This window comes from Lampetra fluviatilis, chromosome 13 (assembly GCF_964198595.1).
Source record: "Lampetra fluviatilis chromosome 13, kcLamFluv1.1, whole genome shotgun sequence".
Taxonomy (NCBI): domain Eukaryota; kingdom Metazoa; phylum Chordata; class Hyperoartia; order Petromyzontiformes; family Petromyzontidae; genus Lampetra; species Lampetra fluviatilis.
Genome location: NC_136287.1, coordinates 7,621,721 through 7,646,385, shown reverse-complemented (window position 1 = coordinate 7,646,385; position 24,665 = coordinate 7,621,721). Strand labels below are relative to the sequence as shown.

Genomic DNA, 24,665 nt, shown 5'->3' with positions numbered 1-24,665 from the left:
GCACAGACGAGTTTTTCTTTTTATTCCAGGCAGTGTTCATGTAAGTAGAAGTGATTGACGTGGTTTCAATAAAAGCAATGGATTCAGAGTTGCATACATTTATTGATGATAAATAATCTACGGACCACATCCAACCATACTTGTGAGTGCAGCATCGTAGTTTATACCGGTTCTAATCGAGTGAAGTAGAGATTCAGCAGCTGGTAAATTTCAAACGTAAGCATCGATAGTCTGCAGTGAACTTGCACTTCTCTTGCGTCTTCCGTTTGGGAGTTGTGAAAAACTTTTTACATGAGGAAAAACATTAAAATTAAGTGTTTTGCAAATGTATCTTCGGCAGTCCTACGGCTATATATTCCGGGTATTGATGCAGCAACGGCGCGTTTGTGTCAGAACATCTAGCAGGCAAAATGGTTGATGGGCATAATTGTAATCATATAACACGTGCTTTTCAATGCAGCTCTAACAAGAAATGTTTTGTAAATGAAGAATGCGAGCAAACACTTGTGACAAACAGGGAAATGTTGCATGCGACAGGCTCCACATTTCAGATCTGGTAAGCGTTGAAGCCTGCCGAGGATGTTCTTCACTAACCATGACCTGTTTGCCAATAGCAGGTAATTTTACATTTGCAAGTGTTGATTTGAGGCAGCCCTTTCAAAAGCCCCATCAGACTTTACTGCCTGTACGGCATGGTTTTCAAACATGGAACACGATTTCATACAAGTACATACATTTGCACGTGTCAAAAGCCTGGACCAAAAGATGTTAATATTATGACAAGATAATTAAGTCAAGATTCTAATTACATCTCCTTAAATATGCGCATGGTCAATGAAGAACGAAATCCAACGATTTGAAATTGTACAAACAGGCCACCCATCAGTGACTATTGTTAGACTGCTGCGGTTAAGCTACATATACAATAGTTCACAACTACTAAAGTGTGCATTTATTTCCTTGACAGTAGTGTCTTGAATCACGAACACAGGAAGACAGTCCAAGGAGGTAGCTAAACTCCACTATTGGGTCGAACTGCCCAATCTCACTCTCCACGGCCATGCAACAAAAAAATAAATGAACTCCTGACACCTCTTTTGCATATTCTGACAGATTTCTGACAGTTGTCTATTCTAATCTTCCAACGCGAACCACATCCTTCAATTAAAATAAAACATGAAAGAATTAAACCAAAGCTGTTCGGTTGGATGTTTTTTAGATTGAGAACCAAGTAAATCTGTCCCCAGTAAGAGCTATAGCAGGTCAAATTTGTCGATGGAGACATCAATACAAATCGAAAACACGAGACCATATCCTCCAATGCCATTTAATTGCATCAACTGTTCAGTGTTCTACAGTTGTGCTGATCAGTATGGATACCTCTTTTGCAAATTTATATATATCCTGATCATACAGCCAATTCAAGCGCAAATACCAATTTTAATTAGATGTTGTACATTCGTTAAAAGGATGAGCTGATGCTATTAAATATATTTTTACCTTTTTTTAATCAAAGATGGTAACCCAGGACTTGAATAAAGGGTCTCAAGAGATGCTGGCTTGCAACTCGTGACTGGGCATTAATCTCTCCTAATCTCATTTACCGGAGATGAGATTTTAAAATCTCACACCTGCACTAACGGCACACCACACACTCCCACAGCACGTACACTTGTTATGTAAACATACAAATAACTTTACGTGAAAACATGACGCTGTGCGCATTTAAACCTAAACCTGTAAATAATTAATTTTAACACGAAGCACAATTTTCTGGATAGTACAATACTATACATCGTGGTATTTTGAATAACTTTAACATTCAGAAATATGCCCAATTGGGGTAATAAGGAGTAACAAACCACATGCAAAAAGTGCTGATGAAATATATCTGCGGCACACAGATGGAGTTAAAAATGTGCCCAACTGACCTGATATTAATACGGACGTGTAACAACGTTAAAATGGAAGCCGTGCCACATTATATCATATCCTGTAAAAAACAAAGTGCACTGCGGGTGCTGAAAATATGCTTGTGTACCGTATGTTTTACATTCTGTTTAGGATTGTGGTGTTGTTTCTATCTACTCAGCAGCCAGTTTAAACCCCAGTTCCCGCACGGGACTGTAAGCATTACTGCTCGCCGACAGACTCGAGCCACCTGGTGTAGGCAGCAGCAGAGCGAGCCTGCAACGAGCCCGGCGACTCCGCCAGGGCCCGCGCCGCAAACGACGCCTCGTCCTGCAAGCTGTACGGCCTCGGCTCGGCCTTCAGACGCTTCGAGCCCTGCCCGTTGGCGCGCCCGCGAGTGTGCGAAGCGCTCGGCGACCCGCCGTTTGCCACACTGCCGCTGCCATCGCCTGCGCCATCCTTGGCGTTTTCACTGTGGCTGCCGGTGCCTTCGTGTTGAGCGCCGCGTGTTTTATCCGGCACCCGCGTACCGCTGGGGCTGGACGACCCACCCTTGCCGTCATTCCGGTGCCACAGATGATACAAGAACCTCCTGCAAATAAAAAAAAAATACGTAGCACATCAACAGTGGGTAAGCTACGTTCATGTCATGTAGCGTCAACAGTCTTGAAGCTCTTGGCACGTGGAACAAAACGTCAGACGTCTTGCCGAAAAACACACAGTACGACTTGATAACACATCGTAGAACTACGATGCAATCTTTGCGCAGTATAACAACCGACCAATTCACGTCTACTGTGAAGACAAAATTGCCCAGAATGAGCCGATAGTCATATTTCTATGCAGGGTTGTGCTCAAATGGGCCATCACCAAACACAATGGTGTTCACAAGGTTATATGGTGGACAGGAGAAGGGACTGCTGCAAAAAAACCCCCTTGCTGTACTACACTCCACGCTTCCAAATACAGTACACGCAGACAGCAGGATGGAGTATCATCAAAAAGACCCACATGGCATGAGAAGGCCCTCATCTACCAGTAATGTACATCAATTGTGAGCGCGTAGATATTCAATAAAGGACCCTGTTCTAAGGAACTCCCTAAAGTACCTGTGAGACCACAGCGTCTCATGGCCAGGGTAAGCAAGGATGAGGTCGGTGCAGAGGTCGAATTCTCGATGGAGCAGCGTCGTCAGGGCCACCGTGTCGCTTTGCGGACCAGATTCTGCCAGGGCGGCCCCTGGGCCCTCGCCGTCCTGCTGCGCCGTCTCTGACAAGGGGCTCACACGGGTGGGGTCCCCGGCGCTGGAGGTGGCGGCGGCGGCCAGCGAGTTCAGCAGGAACTGCCTGTAGTGAAAGCCGCTGTGATCCGAGACGTGCGTCCGTACCCAGGGCTCGGTGGCAGCGAGCTCAGTGAGCAGCGCCTGCTCAGTTACAAATGGAGCAAAGTTCACGGAATATTTTTACAACGAAAATTATTGCTGCCGAGCAGAGTGCTTGTTTGATAATATGCCAAGTTCTATTTGCCGCAAGTGCTAAAAGTGTGCAAGAGGTGGACGGCTCCTACCTTCACACTGCAGCGAGCCACGTTCTGCAGGACCCATATTCGGTGGGACCAGGCGTTGTAGTTGCTAGGGTAGCGCTCGGCGGCAGCGCGGCACACGCTCATCTCCCCCTGCACCAAGTGCCACACAGCCTCCGCTCGCGCCGCCGCAAACTCATCGCCGTCATCTGCAGATGCTCGTGCCCGCTCCTGAGAGTTCAGCAATCTCTGTAATACCCATCGCCTGCCGGGAGAATTGTAACAATGCAGCGCAGTGAGGCGAGGCAGCTGTCGACGCACACCGTCAGCATGCAAGAAATGACAAGGCGGTTTTTGGATTGGTATTCCCGAGCAGCGGTTAAGATGCTTGAGTTTACGATCGACTGGAAACGGAAATGTGCCGTCTGACGTTCACTGATCAATGTAAGCACGGCTAACCTGTGTATCCAGGTCTCCGGGCTCTTTGGGAATTTGGTGAGGGCTAGGCTGCCCAGACGAAGATCCTTCCTGGGCTCCAAGAGATTGGCTGCGATGAGTTCCTTTCTGAAAATACAGTATGTGGGGTTGAATTAGACATATGCATCACAAGGGGAGCATTACACCAAAGGCAACGCATTACTATGGGAAAAAAATCACACGGCTGTGCCTGGAATGACTATCAAGACTGTACATGTTCAGTGTGGCTAAAAAGTCCATAATAACATCACTCTTCTTGGCCCAATTACTAAAAAGTATTTTCCATTTCATCATGACATTATTTTAATTCCAATATATTCCTTCCAATAAAATATTACTACAATTTTGCACCTTTTAAAACATTATGGCACACACATCACAAAAATGTTTGAGTGCACATAAAACCGTGCTGTCTTACAATAAAAAGCAAAGCAGTCCGAAACTCACAATAACTCTTAATTTTGGAGCTTTCGTGACTGCAGGAATTATTCTTTGGTTATTTTGGTAAAGTCACGTATAAAGATAAAATAATAAATTAAATAATAGCATACGACGTTTCGATTGCAACACAAGCAATCATCATCAGGTATCATGAAATAGCAACATAAAATCTAACCAGAAAACTATAGACAGATTTTATGTTGCTATTTCATTATACCTGATGATGATTGCTTGTGTTGCAATCGAAACGTCGTATGCTATTATTTAATTTATTATTTTATCTTTATACGTGACCTCACAATAACTGTCTATTACACATTCATTGATTGGTTATCACTGAGTGTCCTCACCGTACATTCCATGCTGTAGTGCAGTCAGGATTAAGAAGCAGCAGCGTGTGAGTCAGTTCAGCGAGGCCTACGGAGGATACACAGGAAGATGTAAAAGCATTATGAGCAGCCCAACAGAGGAAATGGTAAAAACGAAACTCATATTAGAGTTGGGGGAAAATACCTATACATGGGAATCTGCGAGAGCCACACTCCGCACCTCCGATGAGCACGGTTGGCTATATACGGTGCAAAATAAGTTCAACATACATACATTCACCTCGAGGCAAATTCAGTTGTTTGCAATTGCTCAACAAAAACAGCTTAGAACAGCATATGGAAACCAAAAACAGTACTCTACGAGGGAAAAGCTCCACGGCTGAGCATGGGACACGCTGCTTACCGTCTTGATCTGGCCAAATCTTGCGCTGACGGAAGTGCACAAGTTGCCCGTGCACATGGGGCACCAAGAGCTTGATGCACCAGCTCTCCAGGCCCAGCTTGCTGCCCACCAGCACAACGGGACTGCGGTTGTAGCGAGCCTCCGAAACGGGGATCACGCCAATCTCATCACTGGAGTGGCGGCGGTGGCGGCGGAGAAAAATACGAGGAATCACACACAAGCACAGAAAGGGCGATTGAGCATATTTAATGTTGGAAATCCTCCATATCAGAATATCACATGCAGGCACCCCTACACATGTTTTAGTGTTGTAAACTGTGCTGTTAGTGAGCCCCTATTAAGGCTAGCAAATGTTTTAGCAGTCCGATGTTACCATGCCGCCTCGGCTACGAGACATGTAAATATTTATCTGTAAAAAATATTAATAAGCCTAAAATAAAATATTCAAATTGTGGGTGGAATAATCTATTATTCATAATGTATACTACCTGTTTGAAAATTGTATATTTAGGCTAATGGAAGGAATGAGACAAAAATATCATACATATATGAGAAAATTTAAACATGCCAAAACATTCCTTAATTTTGATCATCACATGCAGACATGTAACATAGACATGTTACTTAAAATTTAGAAATCCCTGGTTTGTAAGTGTCCACAATTCCCACAAATTAACGTATATTATCAATACCCACCCTTGATTGACAACTGCAATATACAACTAATTCGTGCTTTACTGACTCAAGTATATTCAATAAAAAAAAATACCACCTCTGATGCAACCATGGTCCAAATTTGCTAAATCAGAAATTACTAGCAACGGCTAATTAGCAAAAACGATTTTCCCTGTGGGGGTTGACATCCCTGTAAACAAGACATACGCATCTCAGCAGGTCTATAAAACTCAAAACATGCGTTAAATCACGTAATGCCTCTTAGTTGTTACAAATTATGGGGTTGTTTATCTAAATTATTTTTTAAACATAGAGTTTACAACATTGGCTGATATCTTTGAGCAGTTGTGCCTTCTACATAACATGTAGATGCAGTGTTTAAAATAATAAAATAATCTTTGGAATATGACCTAAATGACATGGGCAATGGCAAAACATGCACAAACGGCTACTGATGCGCCATTCATTTAAGCCCTAACACATCCTGTGACATGGCCAAAATTACATTTACGGTGTAAGCACAGTGCGATTATTTCTGAGTCGATAAAAACTACTTGGCGGCACCAATGTGTTTACTTGTAAAATAAAAATAAATGTTTAACCACAAAACCCACGCATATGAACGGTTTTCTGCAATGCTTCCCAACATGCGTTTGTCGAGAATATCGGACAGCGACTCTGCGGAAACCTTTGATCAATTGAACCGGATTTCTCTAAGTCCCTACCTAATATATCACGCTTACTAATGAGCCTTTGTCTGTCGAATTCTCACCTGGTTAAACAATTAACGTTACCTAAAATTTAAATGCCATGACATGGGCCCATCAAGAGAGTCGTGTGCCGCCACCACTTTAGGCGAGGAGTTCGTGCATACACCCATCCGACCTGAGTTAGAAAGCGTTGGCAGTGTTAACTATAAAACCATTTCAAATTGTCATTTTAGTCCTACTCAAGCCGGAGGGCCTACACACCTGCGATGGCATTCCACGTTCTCATGGCAGGGCCAATTTTTATATCAAATCTTCTGGATTTGCTACGCTGTCGCGAATCGCTCTTCGGTCTCGTTATTACATTTCCACGGTGGGCAACCTCTTTTGACCGCAAATCCGTCACCAGTCTCAAGCCCATCTAACTGTGGAAAAGAGCTTCACGGCTCATCGGATTCCTCCAGCTGAAATATTCTGATATTCGCGGTGAACATGTTTCTTGTTAGTCGTTGGTCATGCTGCGACAATGCAACGTCAGACGCAGCATCGCAGCACAGAAAGGCGTACGAGTGAAACCCGCACACACCAGGCGAGTTACGTAACAATGAGAGAATTAAAACAAAGAGTAAAAATAACTGTGGACACGACCCAAGTAGATGGGGCGCCCACGCCTAAGAGCGTCGATTCCACTACTCGCGACTGCCGCACGAAATAGGAATCGATTTCTTACACAACATTGCATTTGAATAAATGCACAATCCACGGTGGTTAAACGCTCTTCACGTACCGTGCCAACCACAATTACCACAGCGCAACATGCACGAACCGATCAAAACTCTTATCGAAACACGAAACCATTCAACGTAAACAAAAAAAAAGAGTCGTAGGAATCGATTCTCGTCGGCTTAACAAAACTACCCGGTTCCAGGGAATCGATACAAACCCAGACCCTATCATCATCACAAGCGCCACGAACGACCACCACGCGACATCAACAGCGACCACGCACGCGATTAAGTGAGGGGGGAAGGCGCGGGAGAGAGACGCACATGGCCGGGTTCTTGCGGAAAGCGTTGCCGATGTCTTTGAGGATTCTCCGCACCAAGTCGCGCGCCTCCGCCTCCTCCTCCGCCCCCGCCATCTTCACAGGCCGCTCGTGAAGTGAACCGCCGGGCCGTGACGTCACCGCGAGTGGGCGGTGATTGGGGGGGGCGTGGTCTCGTCAAAATATGGGCGGGGCTCCCTTCGTCCGAGTGGGCGGGGATTATGTAGAGTGGGCCGGGGGGACTCTTCGGCGAAGTGAGCGGGGGCCCAAGTATAGTGGGCGGGGCCAACCTGTGTAGTGGGCGTGGCCACAAGTATAGTGGGCGGGGCCCACACGTATAGTGGGCGGGGCCCAATGAAAGTAGGCGTGGTCTCATGTGAGTGGGCGGGGCCTCGATGAAATCATATTTTGTGAGTGATTCAAAATATGTATTTACTTTATGTTTAAGTGATTTGTTTACCCTTCATATACTCTGCACTCCTAAACGTGTTTTTGTATTGTTTGTTGTTGTAAAGTTCTGACCCCGTGCGCCTACTGGACATGTGTGAAAATATCTTTATAGCTCATCGGATTTCTACAGTTATAAAAATATACATTTATATACTTTTTCAATTCTGATTTGTTTAAACACCAGCGCAGTGTAACTCACTCGAACTCTTGACGCTGCTGGTGACGTCTCCGCTGTGGGCGGGAGGGTGGGGGCGTGGTGGTGGAGGGGGGGGTGACATGACGTCATAGCCAGCAGCGGCACGCGGCATCATCAGCGCGCGACGTGAAACTCGCGCCAAAAATTACCGGCATCAGAAGCAGTCGGAACGCAGCACCACCTCATCATCATCAGCAGCACTGCTCTGTCTCATCATCATCAGCACTGCCTTATCAGCATCAGCACTGTCTCATCATCAGTACTGTCTCATCATCAGCACTGCTCTGTCTCATCATTATCATCAGCACTGCTCGGTCTCATCATCAGCACTGCTCTGTATCATCAGCAGCACGCGCCAATCAATCATCAGTACTGATCTACATAATCATCAGCAACACGCGCTGTAATACGATACAAGCAGACTGCGAGTGAATCACCGATCAGCGCTCAAGCCGCGATCAGCATGTCACTCATCAGCGCGCCGCAATCAATGATGGGCACGCGGCAATGAACAAGATAATCATCATCAGCACTGCTCTATCATCATCAGCACTCTGTCTCATCATCAGCACTGCTCTGTCTCATCATAAGCAGCACTCCCCTGTCTCATCATCATCAGCACTCTGTGTCATCAGCACTGCTCTGTGTCATCATCATCAGCACTTCTCTGTATCATCATCAGCACTGCTCTGTGTCATCATCAGCACTTCCCTGTCTCATCAGCACTTCCCTGTCTGATCATCAGCACTGCTCTGTGTCATCATCAGCAGCACTGCTCTGTGTCATCAGCAGCACTGCTCTGTATCATCATCAGCAGCTCCGTCTCATCATCAGCACTGCCCTGTCTCATCATCATCAGCTGTAGGCGACCTCGCCAGCAGCTGGAGTTGGGATCCCCACGCCGTCTCGGCCAGACACGGCGATGCCAAAGTACGCTGCCGGGTTAAAAGCGCTACGTTTGTCTTGAGCAAGGGCTGTTGTTTTTGTTTAACATCTGTAGTGTCAGCAAGCCACCGGCCCACGCACCCCGTCTCGCATGCCCTGCCAACCCTTACCGTGTTTACCCCGTAGTCTTGTACAGGGAAATTGAGTTTTCAGGTCCATACGGCGTTACAGCCGTTTCAATACGGGCAAAATATTTTTTTGGTCTTTATTTGTTTGTGTTTCTCCCTTGTGATGGGACTTTGTAGTAGGAATGAACGTGGAGATTTATAAGGGCACGGGGTGACCAGTAAGGTCTGAATTGGTCTGTAATAAGGCACTGATAAGGTGTTGACAGGCATGGGATGGCAGTGACCACCGTTGCACAAACGGTGTCATCGTAGTCCATAACAAAGGGGATGGGGGGGGGGTAGATCGCGTAAATATAAATGTGTCAACAACAAATCTAGTGGCGACTGCACAGATTGACCATGCTGTCATTGCTAATGTCGCTCAGCAGAGGAAAGAAGCGCAAAGCCGCTGGAACTTCGTCACAGGCTGGATCCATACTCGCCTTCTTCCGACCCCGCTCGCCTCCCAAGCAGTTGTGCCAGTCCTCGGGCTCCGAACAAAGCCCGAACAGAGGGGGCAACGGTGGGGAAAGCACTGGACGAAAGACCAAGCGAGCCAGGAATGATAACCATGCTGTGGCAAGGTCGCCAAATCACCAAAGACATGAGGATGATGAGTTACAGAATCCGGATTTGGAGTCCTGCAGATTTGCGACGCACAAGAAGCCTGGAACCGCAGAGCGAGGCAATGGCAGTGTGCAGGAAACACACACCGTGCCACTTGCTGTAAAGCCACATATGAGTCCATACTTCAAGCGGACAGAGGCTGGGCACGAGAGAGAAGAGAGCCAAGGAGCTGCCCATAGGAGGAGTCTGTCCTCCAAGCTGTCTCGGACATTCCTGAGAAGTGGAAGCTCGTCAAAAAGAAGTGTTTGTATGAGGCTGTTTGATGATGATGATGATGGAGATGTTGATGCTGGCAAATGGATGGGAGAGACTGAGGTGGAGCCTGGAGGTCAGCCAAGTGGATCACAGAAAGAAAACGTGAAGGTGGCAGTCGTATGCCATAGGGAGCAATCCCTGGGATCTGGAAAAAGAAGTGACCCCGAAGATGCCTGCATTGACTTGACGGCATCAGAACTTGAATGCAAAATAATGAAGCAGTCGTCCAAACTCAGACGTAGTACAAGGAAGACGATCAATCGCTTCAAAGAAACACTGCCTCCTCAGGGTAAAGAAGTGACTGCTCTTGGCTCGCTAGCTAATATACCTGGAAAAGATGCGTCCGAGCCCGACGAGCTTAGGGAGCCACTGCAAAATTCAGAGACAAAACAAGAAAGTGGGAGAGGAGAGGCAGGCTCGGCAGCCAAGATTACGCAAGTGACAAATAACAAGGGCATCGCGGATGATTGCAAATTAGTACGCACACCCTCTTTGAGGAAGCAGCCTTCGGCAACAGCTCCTTTGGGTACGAAGGCATCGCGAGTGTCATGTGAAACCGGGCCCGGTGTCACAAACTTGCCCAAGGCCACCAATGGCAATAAAGCGAATCAGACATCGAATGAACGTCGATCTCGGCCGTCCGTTGAGAAGGCAGCCCACACGTGGGGAGAGGAGGAGCCTGAGGAGGGCGAGCTGGGCGAGGATGACAGCGAGGACGACGGTGTGTCTGCAGACGTGGGGGATGGGCGCCCCGATTTATACCTCGAGAACTTCCTGACGGTGCTCCGCACCGTGATGAGTCACGAACACGACCGGGTGCTCTTCAACAACGAAGACATGGCCATCATCGACAAATTCCATTCCCTCTCAGGTGTCGTAACGCCCTGCGTCACACGCGAGGTTAATCGTTTTCTTGGGTAAATCTTGAGAAATATTTTAAATAATGTGATTGGGTGCTTCCGCAAGATTGTTATTGCAGCTTCGTGATTGTGCTATATGGTACGGTTTGTAACAACCTAGTTCTTTAAGGCTATACGGGGGATCTTTGTTGTTGCAGAAGCTGCCCAGAAGTTGTACGTGCGTCTGTTCCAGAGGAAGGTGCGCTGGCTGCCCACGGTCACACTCAAGTACGCGCGCATCGCGGCCGACCTCACGGCTGCCCTGGACGAGCTGATAAGCTCGGAGCTCCTGCAGTCCGGTCAGTGCCCTGCAAACCAGGATCCTGCGTCCAGATCGCACATGACCGAGCCACGTGGCATTCAGATTCATTCATAGAGAATGCGGTGTGCGTCATAATAATAGTTGATAAGACTTTAAGTACAAATTGTATTGCACCATTCTAATCGCGGCAAGGCTATGGTGAGGGCGCTGTGTTTCACAGACGTATAATCTGCCAGTAGGTAGTAATGTTGCGATGTGGTTTTACCCAATTAAGTAATTTGTGAGTATTTTTTTCTAAAATGGACCATGACGCTGGCACACGTGGCCTACTCTTAAATGGATTGTGTAGAATGGATGAATAAATTTGGGTTAGCAACAACTTAGGGAGGTTTACATCTAGAAGTGGATAGATCATGGCTAATAATGATGATTTTGCTACTAGGCAATCATTGGTGCAATAATTAATGACTGAGCACCGAAATTAATTGTTACTTTTAATCCTGTTTGACAGAATCTGAGCTGACGGACGTAAGTGAAGCTCTGTCCGTGCTGCCGGCACCTGAGTTGAGGTTGGTGGCGCGGTCCTTTCACGTTGCCGTCGCCGGTGGCGTCCACAGACAGCAGCTGGTGGAGGCACTAGCACGACTCGCACGCCAGCGCTCCGTCCTCAGCCTCATGGGCGCACGTGGCACGGACGCCAACCCGGCCGTTCTGCGCAGGTTCCTGCCCCAACAACGACTCACCACTCTAACATTTTACAACGGACCCGTGCCGGGGCTGTGCCGAGCTAGCCTGGCACGGTTCGGGAGGTGCTAGGTTGTTTTGCTACAGCAGAAGCCGAACCGTGCCGCTGATGTCACACGCAAAAGAAAAGGAGTCGAGTCACATGTGTAGATTACGCACTGACTGACGTCACACGCACTGAGTGTGTCATTAGCCTCGTCCCAGGCCCTCCTTGCCCCCAAAACAGATCCAATCACACACCTTCCTTTAAAAATATGAACTCCTCCATTTCACCTACATGTGAACGCTTGTTCTACTTGTTGTGCAGCGTCTTGAGATGCAGTTGCATTCAGACGATTGCACAAAACCCAAACTGTGATTGTACACGTTTTTTGGCGAGTGTTGTTTTCACGCGTTGCGTCCCTTGTGTGCGATCGCCAGGGCCCGCGAGCGGCTGGGCCGCTGCGTGCGTGTGCGCCGGGCCCTGCGGGCCGTGTTCTCGCGCGCGATGCTCCTCTTCTCGCCGGCCGAGTCCCCGGACGAGGAGGACGCGGCGAGCGGCGGCCAGGGCTCGCTGCTCACCGTGCTCATGGTCGGCATGGCGCGTCTGCGCTTCCCGGCGTACACCGTGCGCCGCCAGACCCACATCTTCCCCAGCCGCGACGCCCTCCTCAGGCACGGCTCGGTCACAGTCGGTCACTGCATTATTATTATTGCTATGCTAAACACCACAAAATCTCGAGAGTTTAAACTAAACAAAGGGGATTTGGTTATTGAATGGAATTATGGTGTCTTGTTTAATCAGAGATCAGTTGTTGACCATGCAGTAGCTTTAAGGTCGAGCAGAAGGAAGCAATGACGAGGCATGGTAGTGTTAATGGCATTGATTAAGAAAATTGCATTGATTATGGTAATCAATTCCATTTTCTTAAAGGCCTTTTCTCCTGATTAATTTTGTTACGTGTTTTGGGAGTGTGGGGGGGGGGTTGTATCCGTGGTTAAATCATGAGCCTGTCTGCTTATATTAGGTTTTAGAATTGCGTGAGTTCCTTGCTTTAAGTGCAGTGCATCGCCTGGCGACCTCTGAGTGAAACGCGCTTTATACGTGTAAATTATTATTAATTGCAATGATCACCAATCCACTGTGAAAGCAGATTAGTTGTGATCAGCAGGCCGAGTATGCAGGCTGCATTATTAGAGGCTCGTCCTGGAAAAAACTTGATAATCTTCATTTACATTGAGATACCCCAAACCAGCCTCATTGGCAGAATTTACAATCCACTTTCGATCGAGACTCATTTTTATTGCATCATCTTCACAAATCTGGCTGTAAAATTAACTTTTTGCATCCACTTAACCTGCATACTCTGAACAAAGCCTAGTTTTCAGACAACGGAATTTTGTGGGTCATCAAGTTTTTAAGGATACCCCTCATTTGTCTGGGAATAAAGGGTGACCACCATGCATATAACAGGTGGCCATAGAGCTGCAGGACTATGTGGTGGGCAGTAGAGGGCAGAGGAGAGTGCAATATTTATTGTTTTATATTTCTGTGGTCCCACATCTTCTGTCTGCCTTTGCCAACCTGCACTGACCAGTGTAGAAGCGATCAAATAACCCCCACAACGCGCACGATGTGGGGAGGCCCTCTAGTAAAGCCATGTCAGTCTGCGTGTGGCTCCATTGCCCTTGCTGCATCAGAATCTATCACACGTGTGCTGCCGCTCTTTCACTCTTATTTGGCCGTTGCCCCTGGTCACAGGTATGAGACCGCCTCGCATAGCCTCAACGAGATGGATCATGCGATGAGCAGCAACAAACTGGAGGATGCATGCAGCCTGTACCGCACCGCCCATGCAATCTGGGACGAGATGAAGCGGAGCTTGGATTTCAGGTAGGGTGTCAATGCCAGCCGGCTGGCGGCTGAGTTTTGCCTGCGGGGATGAGCAACTGCCAGATCCCCGGTTCACAAACATATATCCAAATCATCATCACGTCTAATTCACTCTCCACTGAACAATGCTCTTAAAAACTACTCTTTAGGGATAGACGTTGCGAGTGCTGCTTACCCTATTTTCACCACCAGTGAGTCACTGGGTTACGATTCCAGATCCTGATTAAAATTATTAACCGATAATTTTTGTCTCATGTATTTTTATTTTTAAAATGTTGTGGTCACGTTCGGACACTTTTGTGTGCTCTATTAACCTCAACATTATCATCATCATCATCCATGGTCAATCAACTTCTAGATGAAAGCCTCCCCAAGCCACCACTGTTGTCTAAATATAGCAAGAAAAATTCCATTTAATTTTGTATAAATCGTAAGTAATTGATTCTCCCTAGCGTGATTCGGTGCACATATCATTAGTGATATAATCAATAATATTCGATGCATTGTTGCTGATACCACAGTGATATTCTCTGTCAAATGGTTTTCATGTCTTTGCGAACTACTGCATCTCTTGCAAGAGCTGAAATTTGGAACTGGTTTTATGTTTCCTCCATGTAAATGTGTGCCCTGCACAAAACACAACTGCCAACGCTGCTACGCGGCTTCTCTTTCGGGAGCCGTTTAATCGGCTCCCCTGATTTCCATTTTGCGTTCGCTTAGACGCTTGTTCTCATTTCTGTGGGCGGCAGTCACGAGGAGGCGCTGCCCTTGCACCTGCGCTGCATGTCGGCCGGCTGGGCCTACACACGCATGATGTCACGTGGGGTGGAGATCCTGCAGCGACTGCAGCTCTACTCGGTGTGTGTGTGGACCCCACCCTCTCCCCAGAGCTCCCACTGAGGCGGCAGCCACACCACCCTCCCTTACCACTGCAACAGGGATGGGCCGGACACTACCCACAACAGCTTCATTTCATACGGTCCCAAGCCACATCAGGCAAAGTGCTTGACCCGCAAATTATATATTTCAATCACTAATTGAGTACTGGTGATATGATCAGGCAAACCAGGGTGCGCCGGGTGGGATGTGAGCAGGATGGAAGAAGGCTGGTTATTGAGACAGGCATTGGAATAGTCTCCATGAGTCCGGCGACAAAGGAGAAGACCTAAGAACAGATCGTGGGCTGCTGTCGGGGGAGATCTTGGAGGTGCATATCTCGTGTTGCAGCATCTGCACCATCTGGCAAAGGGTAGAGAGCATCGGCAAGGTTTGGTGGCACCAACGGCTTTGGCCATGATGACATCTCGAGCTTGAATCGAATACTAGAGAGGAATATATTTGACTTAGCAACACTGTTTTAAATGTGAGCACTCTCAGTCACTACTGTTTTTGCAAAGGGCCTCTTTATGCTCGGGTGACATGCTCATTATTTATTTATTATTATTTGATAATGCTGCGTATGTGTGTTAGTGTGTGACCTGCTAAAAACGGATTTAAAAAATCCTATTCAGCCCCCCAGGAATTGAAAGGCCCTCCACCCCTGCTCTAAAATGTTGTCATTTGTTTCCATGAACGCTGGCACACAGACAAAAATCACAGCTTACCACGAGGTCACGCAGCCCATGGGAAATTATTACTGTAAATGAGAAACAGCATTTTAACCAAGATGAAGACAGGTGTAAGCCAATAACCAAATAACTTTGAATGTGCCCGACATGATCAGGGTGGGGCCTGGGTAGTGCTGAGGTGGGTGACCAACATACATAAACAGATGGTTTATTGCAACTATGAGTGCCAAATAGCATCATTGGTGGTTTAAGCAAGAACAGCAATGGTTAATCAAGATTTTGGGAAACAGTATCTTTAGTATCTCTTTCCCCGGCTGCTATGAACAGGGAGGCATTACAATGAAGAGACGGAGATCTCTTCGTCTATCTGGATTTTGCAGGGAGCACGTTTGACAGACGTAAAACAAATCAATCCTGCGGTGCTGCATGCTAACAGGAGGCGGTCGAGCAGCTGCACTCGCTGTTGTCGCAGCAGACGTACTGCATTCAGCGCCGTGGATCCTGGTGGGACCGCCTGGCACTGAACCTGCAGCACCACCTCAAAGACACGCCAAAAGTACGTAAGCGTTACCTCGCCAGGGAGGCTCGATGTTCGTCTGGCTTACTGTGATTTGTCGGTCACACTATGCAACCTGTTTGAGGTCGTCTCCCCTGCAGATTCGTATTGACTATCCATGCGGAAAGTTCTTGAATTTTATTATGATTCTCACTCTGTGATGCATCCATGAAATTGTGCAGCTAGGAATTTATGACTGAAAATTATTTGTGTAGTTTCCATTTTTGCCAATGGAGGAAATGAGCAATAGTGAGACAGATGTGATAAACATTATAGCGATAACTTGACTTTTTTCCACTTGACTTTCGTCGCTTCGCTCTTTAGACCGTTTTCAATTATGACCACATTTCAAATTTCGTCCACGCGGATTTCCTTTTGCGTCCGATTCCATCCCAAACCTTCCACGACGTTCGCACCACGCGCCGTCTTTTTCGTTCAGTCTTTGAATAGAAGTCGTTCAGTGAGCATTTATTATATTTGTCTTTATTCATATATTATGAATATTGTACTTATTTCCGTGATTATACTGTAAACAATTCATAGTTATTTTTGCGAAAACAGTATAATACTACAGTGTTCATAGTTATTTTCGTGATTATAAAACACGTGTACAGTATTCATACTGTGCTTATTTTTGTGATTAATGTCAAATACTTATTTTTGTGCTTTAATATATTCATAATAATGGGTCCTAAGTGTGGTTATAGTAAAGCTAAAATAACCCATGAGGTTCTCAATTTGCAAGAAAAGCTTGACATAGTAAAACTTAATAAGCAAGGCTAAATAAAGGCTCTGCTTTAGCATTCGTCCATTTTTGACATTCGTAGATGCTCTGGTCCCTAACCAGACGAAAGTGCGAGGTATTCCTGTTGAAACATGAAAAAAATGATAAAATATTAATATAATAAAACAATACAATTGTGTACCCCTCATGACAATTTAATCTTGGGAAATTAATCATCACCATAATAATTTTCATCAATCTCAAGGCACTAAAAGAGTTTTGACTTTAAAACCCCACGCATGGCAAACACACAAATCCAAAAGCACATCATCACAATCGGCATCAAGTATAAATGCGTCCTGCATTGGAAGCATTCCCTTGATAAGATATCACCTTCGTATGGAACTGTCCTGCAATGTTTGTGTAAATCACAAACACAAAAACAACACACCCTGCAAGTCAGCGCTCCGCACACACTCTCGTCTCAGATTTCATTAACCACCTGCAGGCTGCTCTTCAATAAATGTAAGGGTATAATAGCGCTTGGTTGCGGAATGTAGGAGTAGTATTTTTTTATATTTGTTTAGCAATTCCACACAGGGCAGTTGGGTGTATTGTTACCTTAGGCAAACCTGACAGTGCAAATAGAAATTATGCCCAAATGTTACGTGGTGCTGGTTGCCCAGAATCCAATTAATTTTCTGCTTGTTTTACACGCTGTGGTTTTCTAAAACATGACTTATTTAATACAAATACACATTTTTTTCCCCGCTGGGCTTTTAGTTATTAAGGTTTCCATTTACACACTCAGCAGAGGAAGTGAATATCAAAGTGTTGAGTCGCGAAACGGCACAGACGCCTTGGTGTTGGAACAGTACACATTGGGTATATTTTAAATACAATTTAATTTGGAAATCTAACGAATCAGCACTTTGTTGATTTAATGTATTGCTACAATCAAAGTAGAGCTGATGTAAATAAAAGTTTGCATGTGGAGGTTTTGAATGCTGCTGAATCCAATGTGATAGCATACACAACAAAAATAATAGCATTTACGAAACAATTTCTAATTTTGGACAACCCAGTTTTTTGGGAGTGGTTTTAAACCTTTTCATTTTAAAATATAATCCTGTGAATGTTTGCAACTTAAGAGCTTTCTGCTTTAGCCAATAAAAAGCGAAGCCCACTTCCAGTTACTGTGTTTAACATAACCTGCGTATAAATTTACCAAATCATCTGGAATATGCTCGATGTCATGAGATCTTGGAAGCCAAGCAGAATCGAACCTGAATAGCGCTTGGATGGATGACTACCCTGGATAGACCAGGTGGTCATAAGATTTGTGGAGCTCCAACGATGGGCAGTAGAGGTTAGTGCACCAAAATGTACTGCTCTACTCAGGGACTCTACTTACGAACATTCCACTTACAAACTTTCAGAGATACGAACAAACTGCTCGTATCTTCTTGGTTCTTTCGGTAAAGTCACGTAGAACCCAGCTTAAATATACGCTGCGAAGCTTGGTGGTGTTCATTCAGACGCTGTCTTTCCGACAGACCTGTTCTTCACCTGAGGACGGCTGCTTGCGTTGTGGCCGAAACGTCGTGAGAATTGTATTTTATTATGTTTTATTTTTATTATTTTATTATTTCCCTTCTACGTGACTTTACCGAAAGAACCAAGAAGATGATTCCCTGCAGTCACGAAAGCTTTAAATCGAAAATTAAACTGCCCGTATGTCCAGTTGCTTGTTCGAACCGAGAGTCGTAATTTTAACCACCGCGCAATAGATGGCGGTGGTGACATCTACATCTGCAGGACATGAACCAATGGCATATATAGCAAATTATACAACTTTTAAAGCCATTACCCATGTTTATTGTACATGCCATACCACGTTTGGAATCGACAGGAGTAAAGTTGGACTTACAAACAAATCGACTTACAAACAGACCTCTGGAACCTAACTCGTTCATAAGTTAAGGAGAATTATGTTTTTTCACATCTGTGCTCCCTGCCTTCACCAACCTGCACTGATCAAGACGTGGTTAAATAACCATCACTAAACGCACATGCCTGAGGATGTCCTCATTGAGCAGTTTATTGATGAAAGGGCTGTACACATTGATAAAATGGTCCTTACCAACAGAGATGAGCAATGCTCCTCGCTCCGGTGAGCAGGTAGACAATAACTGACGCAAAATACAAGTAACTAATTTGCCTGTAACGGAGCTTTTCTGCAAAAAATAAACATTTATTAGTAGCACCGGAAAAATAAAAAGGAACATTTTGGGCAATGGCCCCACTTCACATCAGAGATATGCTTGTGCACCGCTGCTAATGGAATATCACAATTTTTCTTAAATTTTCCCCAAACCATGCTGTTGGCACAAGCACCTCTGCTGTGCCATCGCACTCATACATGAGCCCGACTGACGTGTCCCGTCTGTCGCGCGCAGGCCATTGAGGCCATCCGGCGGGGGCTGACGGACCCGTACGTGCGCACGGGACAGAGGCTTGCGCTGCACCAGCGCGCCGTGCGTATCCGCGAGTCCCCGAGCTGCAAGGCTCTGCGCCACCTGCTGCGGGACCTTCCCACCGTCGAGTACGACGAGGCGCCCAAAGTGAGGACGCGCTCGCAGCGCCACCGAGTTGCCGCACTCCGCAAGTTGGCTCCCTTGGCATGGCACCCGAGTGGCGGTTATTGTTTTGCTGGTTTTGTATTGTCGAGCAGTAAAAGAGATGATTTCTCATTCGTTCAATCATATCTATAGAATTGTATCTCCCTTGGACATTCGCTGACCCAAGCTTGAGGTGTGTGACTCGCAGAGCAATTAACACGATGTCACGACACGTGACGGCCATGTGCCTCTTGATTCTTCGCTCCGTGGCAGGTGACGATCCGTGGCAAGGCCTGTCCCCAGACGGGCATGGGCAAGTCGGTATTCTTGCGGGAGGAAGAGGAAGAAGCCATGGAGGTGGAGGTTGCGGGTGGGAGCAGAGACGGAGTGGGCGCCACCACCACCACCACCACGATCATGTGCTCTGTGGAGGAACTGGCCCTCGCCCACTACCGCTCACAGGACTTTGATCAAGGTGTGAGCTTGCGCTCATGATAAGCAGTGTAACAATGTTATTCTCCATGGAGACCCACTGGGTGTTTGGCGATTGTATCCATATCTATCAATGGACACACAACGAGTTCCATTTCTCTCAATGGAGACAACGAGTGTAGGGTCGGTGTGTCCACTATTCTCAATGGAGACCTAGCGAGCGTTGTGTGTGTGTGTGTGTGGAACAGGGCTGCACGGCGAGGGTGCCACGTTCTGCACGCTGTTTGGCCTGCTGCTGTGGGACGTCATTTTCTCGGGCACTGTCCCTGACGTATTCCTCAACCCCTACCAGGTGTGAGCGTCAAAGTCGAAGTGGCACATTGCACAAATATCCAGCACAGGTGGAGAATGCAGCAGAGTATGTGTGTGCACCTGGGACAGTTATTAAAAGGACTGGCATCAAAATGATGAAATTAAGAGGCGGATGAAAAAACGTTGGTCTGCTTTTGGAAAGTTGAACTTGATCATGAAACACATATCAATGTGCCTAAAGAAGAGAGTTTTTAATTGGCGGGTATTACCGTCTAGTGATATGGATCAGATACATGGGCATCCATGATTTTATTTTACAAAAACTGAAAAGTGGGAGACATAGATTAAAACACACATGCAGGTTTAGGACATAATTTTGACTGTAAGGAAGTGGGCTTGGGTAGGACACGCCACTAGAAGGGCTGATGGCCGCTGGAAATGATGAGTGAGGAAGTAGCAGCTAAGAGAGAGAATGTGCTGGAGAGGATATGCAGCCATGAAGTCAGCTCATGTGGATACCCGGTGAATTGTCAAATCACAGGACTGTGAAAACCAACAACCGCTTGGGGAGGCCTTCATCCAGAAATGGATTGATCTTAACGATGGCTGATGACCCTCCAATAAAAATAATAATTTAATGTGCATCATGAGGCCTCCTTTGCCAGTACAAAAATATAATAATAGGGTTTTTCCCCTTTTTTCTGGCGACAAAACTGAAACCTTTAACAAGGAATCATGTTTACATTACTTGATGTGAATGCTACCAGAAGCCTACTGAGGTGGAGTTGGGTGGCGATTGATGACCATGTCATCACTCATCGTTGCCACGTCATGCTGGCTAGTTTACAACATTTTGGATGCCCAGCGTTTACTCTTTCAGAATAGCTGCCGATTAATCGGTTTGGAAAAATAATTTATTATCCTTTAAGTATAATTAATAGACTAAACTTTTTTCCTGGAGCACTCGGTGCTCTGGGTTGGTAAAGCCCAATGTGGATAAGAGAACTCCCCATAAATCTCTTGTGTGCGGCGTGGCGGGAAAGGGCTTCCCACTGGACTTGTACACGGACGGCTTCTACGAGAACCGGCACGAGCTGCTGGACGAGCGGCTGGCACAGCTACGCGGGGCGACGGGCGCAGAGCTGCAGGAGTTCGTGGTGGCAGCGTGGACAGCCCACGAGGGAGAGGCGTGCGGCCTCGTCTCGTGGGAGCGCCTCATGACCCTCAGCCAGGCCACGGTAACGCGTCGCGAGCAGCCCCATGGAGGGCCTGTCGTGCGCTCAAGCCAATTCACGAGGATGGCGTCACAGCTGTGCGATAGAACGCCACCAGCGAAGGCGTACAATCACCTCTCGGTTATCTGGGCTAATGGAGGTGGGATAGCCCGGATAAAATGAAAATGCAGATAATGCAAAACGTGTAAATGAGGCTATAGAAGTGTATTGTTTATATACGTAGAATCGATTTATTTTCCAAGTTTGCGGTAATGTCGGGACTATTACTGAACCTCCACGAGCAAGGAGCAGCGAATGAGAACGAATACGAGAACCATCGTACGCTTCATCTGCAAACATGATGGCCACGGGTTATTGACTTAACTGAGGTTTTGGAGACTGTGAAGTCTGGCACTAGAACAACCGCCGATTACATAACACTATGAAACACAATTTTTGTTCTTGGGTAGTGTTATTTCGTAATTGCTTATGCCAAAAAAGTACAGACAATGGCTATTATTCCCCGCAAACTTTGCTTTTGTGACCAGGACAGTGATATTTTGAAATGTACCTATTTTCAATGCAAATTTGTGTCTTTTCGTTCACATTAAGTCAGAAAAAAACAACATATGAATCAAAATTTGCATGTATATATACTAAAGTAATACAAAAATAACGACAAAAGATTTAGAATTGAGTAGTTTTTCGAGATTGTTCCTCCCCACAGAAAACTCGGTCTGCTATGGACAGTCCCGCCTGTGGTAGTGCACCTTGGTGTCTAAATCTTTTGTCGTAATTTGTGTTACTTTTGCATAAATACATGTTAATTTTGATTCATGTTGTTTTTTTCTGACTTTGTGAACGATAAAACACAAATTTGCCCGTTTTCATTATTGAAAATAGGAAAATTTCAAAATATCACTGTCCTGGTCACAAAAGCAAAGTTTGTGGGGAATAATAGCCATTGTCTGTACTTTTTTGGCATAAGCAATTACGAAATAACACTTACTACCCAGGAACAAAAAACGAATATGTTAGTGTCATCATCACGTGCCACCTTGGCAATTTGTGTGTAATTACATAAGATGCAGGCAAGCTTCTGTTTCATTGGCAAATAAAATAAATGAAAACATTTGGCTCCGTCAGGCCAAAGGCTTTCTGTATCAATGTTTTACAGCAGCATCCCTTTAAAGTGGCAATGTCTGGACCAGTTTTAACTTTCCAAGTCTCATCAGCTGGGCATAGCTTACCTCGGCCGCCCATTCTTTTGGGGTTGATAGAAACAGCACTGCTGTGGAAGTTAAGTGGTTGTCCCAAGGGAAGTCTTGTCCCTGCCATAAGAACGTGACATTTCCACCACTAGTGCTATCAGGAAACGAGTGCTGCACCAATTTCCAATGGGAACCCGAAACATCACTTCATTATAGTTCTATTGTATTCAAAACTGAAATTCATAACTTTCAACATTAACACAGGTGGGTTTACTGCATGTTCCGATTTTGAGCAATCCGGTCTACTGTTGTGCAGAGCCTAGTGGCGAGCCTGGGCGGGCGTCTCCTGGCTGGTGTTTGTGAGCGTCTTGCCAAGAACCTGCGACACAACCGTGGTGGCCTCCCAGACCTGGTGGTGTGGAGCAGCCAAACCCTGCAGTGCAAGGTGAGAGGTCCTCGCTGGGAGCTGCAGTCACCGCATCACCAGTTCACCAAAAGCTCTCCGGCATGGTTTTGGGTTATCGGGTGTTGCTCCACATGCCGGTAGCTTCTTCAGAATCGTCAAGTAACTTGAGAACACGGTTTGATCACAGGTGGAAAGAATCCATACTCAAGCCAAAATCAAGTGGCAGCTCAGTAGTCCGACAGGGTATTATCTTCCAAGCTACCCAGCCACCTATCTCATGTATGCATTACACTGAACGTGTACACTTGCTTGTATCATAGACACCAAGTACAGGCCCAAAGACCCAAAGTGCCAAGCGGCCAGCAACAAACAGCACTACATTACCCGTTTTAGCACTGTGGTCACTAACATTTCTTTACCCGAATAACATACAGGCAACTTTAGGATCAGCACCACCTTGACAGTTGTATTTCCTCTTTTCCCCTTGCCCACCCTGTGTGCAGCTGGTGGAGGTGAAGGGGCCCAGTGATCGGTTGTCGCAGAAGCAGCTCCTGTGGCTGCACGAGCTCATGCAGCTGGGCGCACAGGTGGAAGTGTGCCACGTAACCGCATATGGAGCCAGGGCTGCCAGACTTGAAAACTAACGTGGCCTTAGACGATTTCTCATACCTTGTTCCCATTCGTATTGGGAACCAACCTGTGCTGACCCAGGAATATCTCAATCTGTGGCCATCCTGCTATTTATGTCTGTGTTCCATGAACTCACTCCCACTGCTCCACCTCGCATCTCCCCCCAGGAAGTTGACCTAAGTGACATCACAATACACTCTTTGCTTCCGTGATGACCCCGTGAAATCACTGTGTTCCATGGTTGGGCAACTCGGTTCTGATCCCAATTAAGATCGGTGTGGCATGAGCATGCCTGTTGCAGAAATGCGAGCTCTTGGGGCAAGCCTGTCCGCATGTGGTTCCTGTAGTCTATGCAAATGAGGTATTGGTGGTCTCTGCTTTGGAGTGTTCCCTTTGGTGCCAGCTGTATCTTGATTTTTAAGTCCGGTGCCTTGAACAGACTTACACCCATCATAAACGAACTTCGTCCTCAACATTTAGCGACCAATGATCCACCATTCCACGTCTTAGCACAAGATGTGTGCAACGTACATTAAATTACACCTGAATGTAGATTTGCACGTCTATATTCAGGTAAGACTGGATCATGAGGACTTGCCTGTACATGATAAAATAATGGGTTTCTTCCAGGTGGTTGCCTTTACAGCAAGATCAATTTGGCTTATTCATTTTTTTACAAAAAAAAATAAATTCAGCTTAGTATAGGTCAGAGTAATAATACAGGAGTGATTTTACTGCCAGTGAACAAGCAACACATAATCTGCAAATTGCAAGGGTTACATTTCAGAATAGATGCACTACCTCTAAGATCATGTTTGCGCCTCTCGTATGGAGTTTAATTCAACATCCAAAAATATTCTTATACAGTGCCATGAGAAGTGTTAACTGTGCAACCCTTGTGTTTTACTATTCAAGCTCAGGGTGAACAAAACATTTCAAGCGCAATTTAACCTGTGTGGGTTATTAAATGTTGATCCAACTCTAATTTTGCATTTGACACGCTGTGCTTTCAGACTAATTATGCTTTTTTTGAGTGCAAAATTGTCAAATCGTGAATGTAAAAATAAGTCGAATAAATGCACTAAAATTATTCTGGTTTTGTCATGTTGATTTTTTGGCGAACT

At 46.0% G+C, this 24,665-nt stretch overlaps 2 protein-coding genes across 4 annotated transcripts; one reads left to right on the top strand and one right to left on the bottom strand.

Annotated features, from left to right (window-relative positions):
* Positions 1-7,645, bottom strand: PTAR1 (protein prenyltransferase alpha subunit repeat containing 1). 2 transcript variants are annotated; one of them, XM_078862209.1, is made up of 7 exons: positions 7,514-7,645; positions 5,083-5,252; positions 4,701-4,767; positions 3,892-3,996; positions 3,478-3,697; positions 3,021-3,334; positions 1-2,503 (listed from the first exon to the last, which is right to left on the bottom strand). In XM_078862209.1, the coding sequence occupies exons 1-7, from the start codon at positions 7,603-7,605 to the stop codon at positions 2,134-2,136; spliced, it is 1,338 nt and encodes a 445-aa protein (XP_078718335.1). In that variant the 5' UTR covers positions 7,606-7,645; the 3' UTR covers positions 1-2,133. The 2 variants fall into 2 exon arrangements, with proteins under 2 accessions (XP_078718335.1, XP_078718336.1); XM_078862210.1 differs by having other exon boundaries at positions 2,365-2,503; positions 3,021-3,257.
* Positions 7,646-8,328: 683 nt separating this feature from the next.
* FAN1 (FANCD2 and FANCI associated nuclease 1) lies at positions 8,329-24,609 on the top strand. Of its 2 annotated transcripts, none has more exons than XM_078862208.1 (14): positions 8,329-9,085; positions 9,597-10,960; positions 11,147-11,287; positions 11,762-11,969; positions 12,415-12,648; positions 13,736-13,867; positions 14,617-14,725; positions 15,872-15,991; positions 19,175-19,339; positions 19,610-19,811; positions 20,017-20,120; positions 21,124-21,318; positions 22,822-22,950; positions 23,415-24,609. In XM_078862208.1, exons 1-14 carry the CDS (start codon positions 9,078-9,080, stop codon positions 23,553-23,555), a joined length of 3,252 nt encoding a protein of 1,083 aa, XP_078718334.1. In that variant the 5' UTR covers positions 8,329-9,077; the 3' UTR covers positions 23,556-24,609. The 2 variants fall into 2 exon arrangements, with proteins under 2 accessions (XP_078718334.1, XP_078718333.1); XM_078862207.1 differs by having other exon boundaries at positions 9,594-10,960.
* Positions 24,610-24,665: the final 56 nt, after the last annotated feature.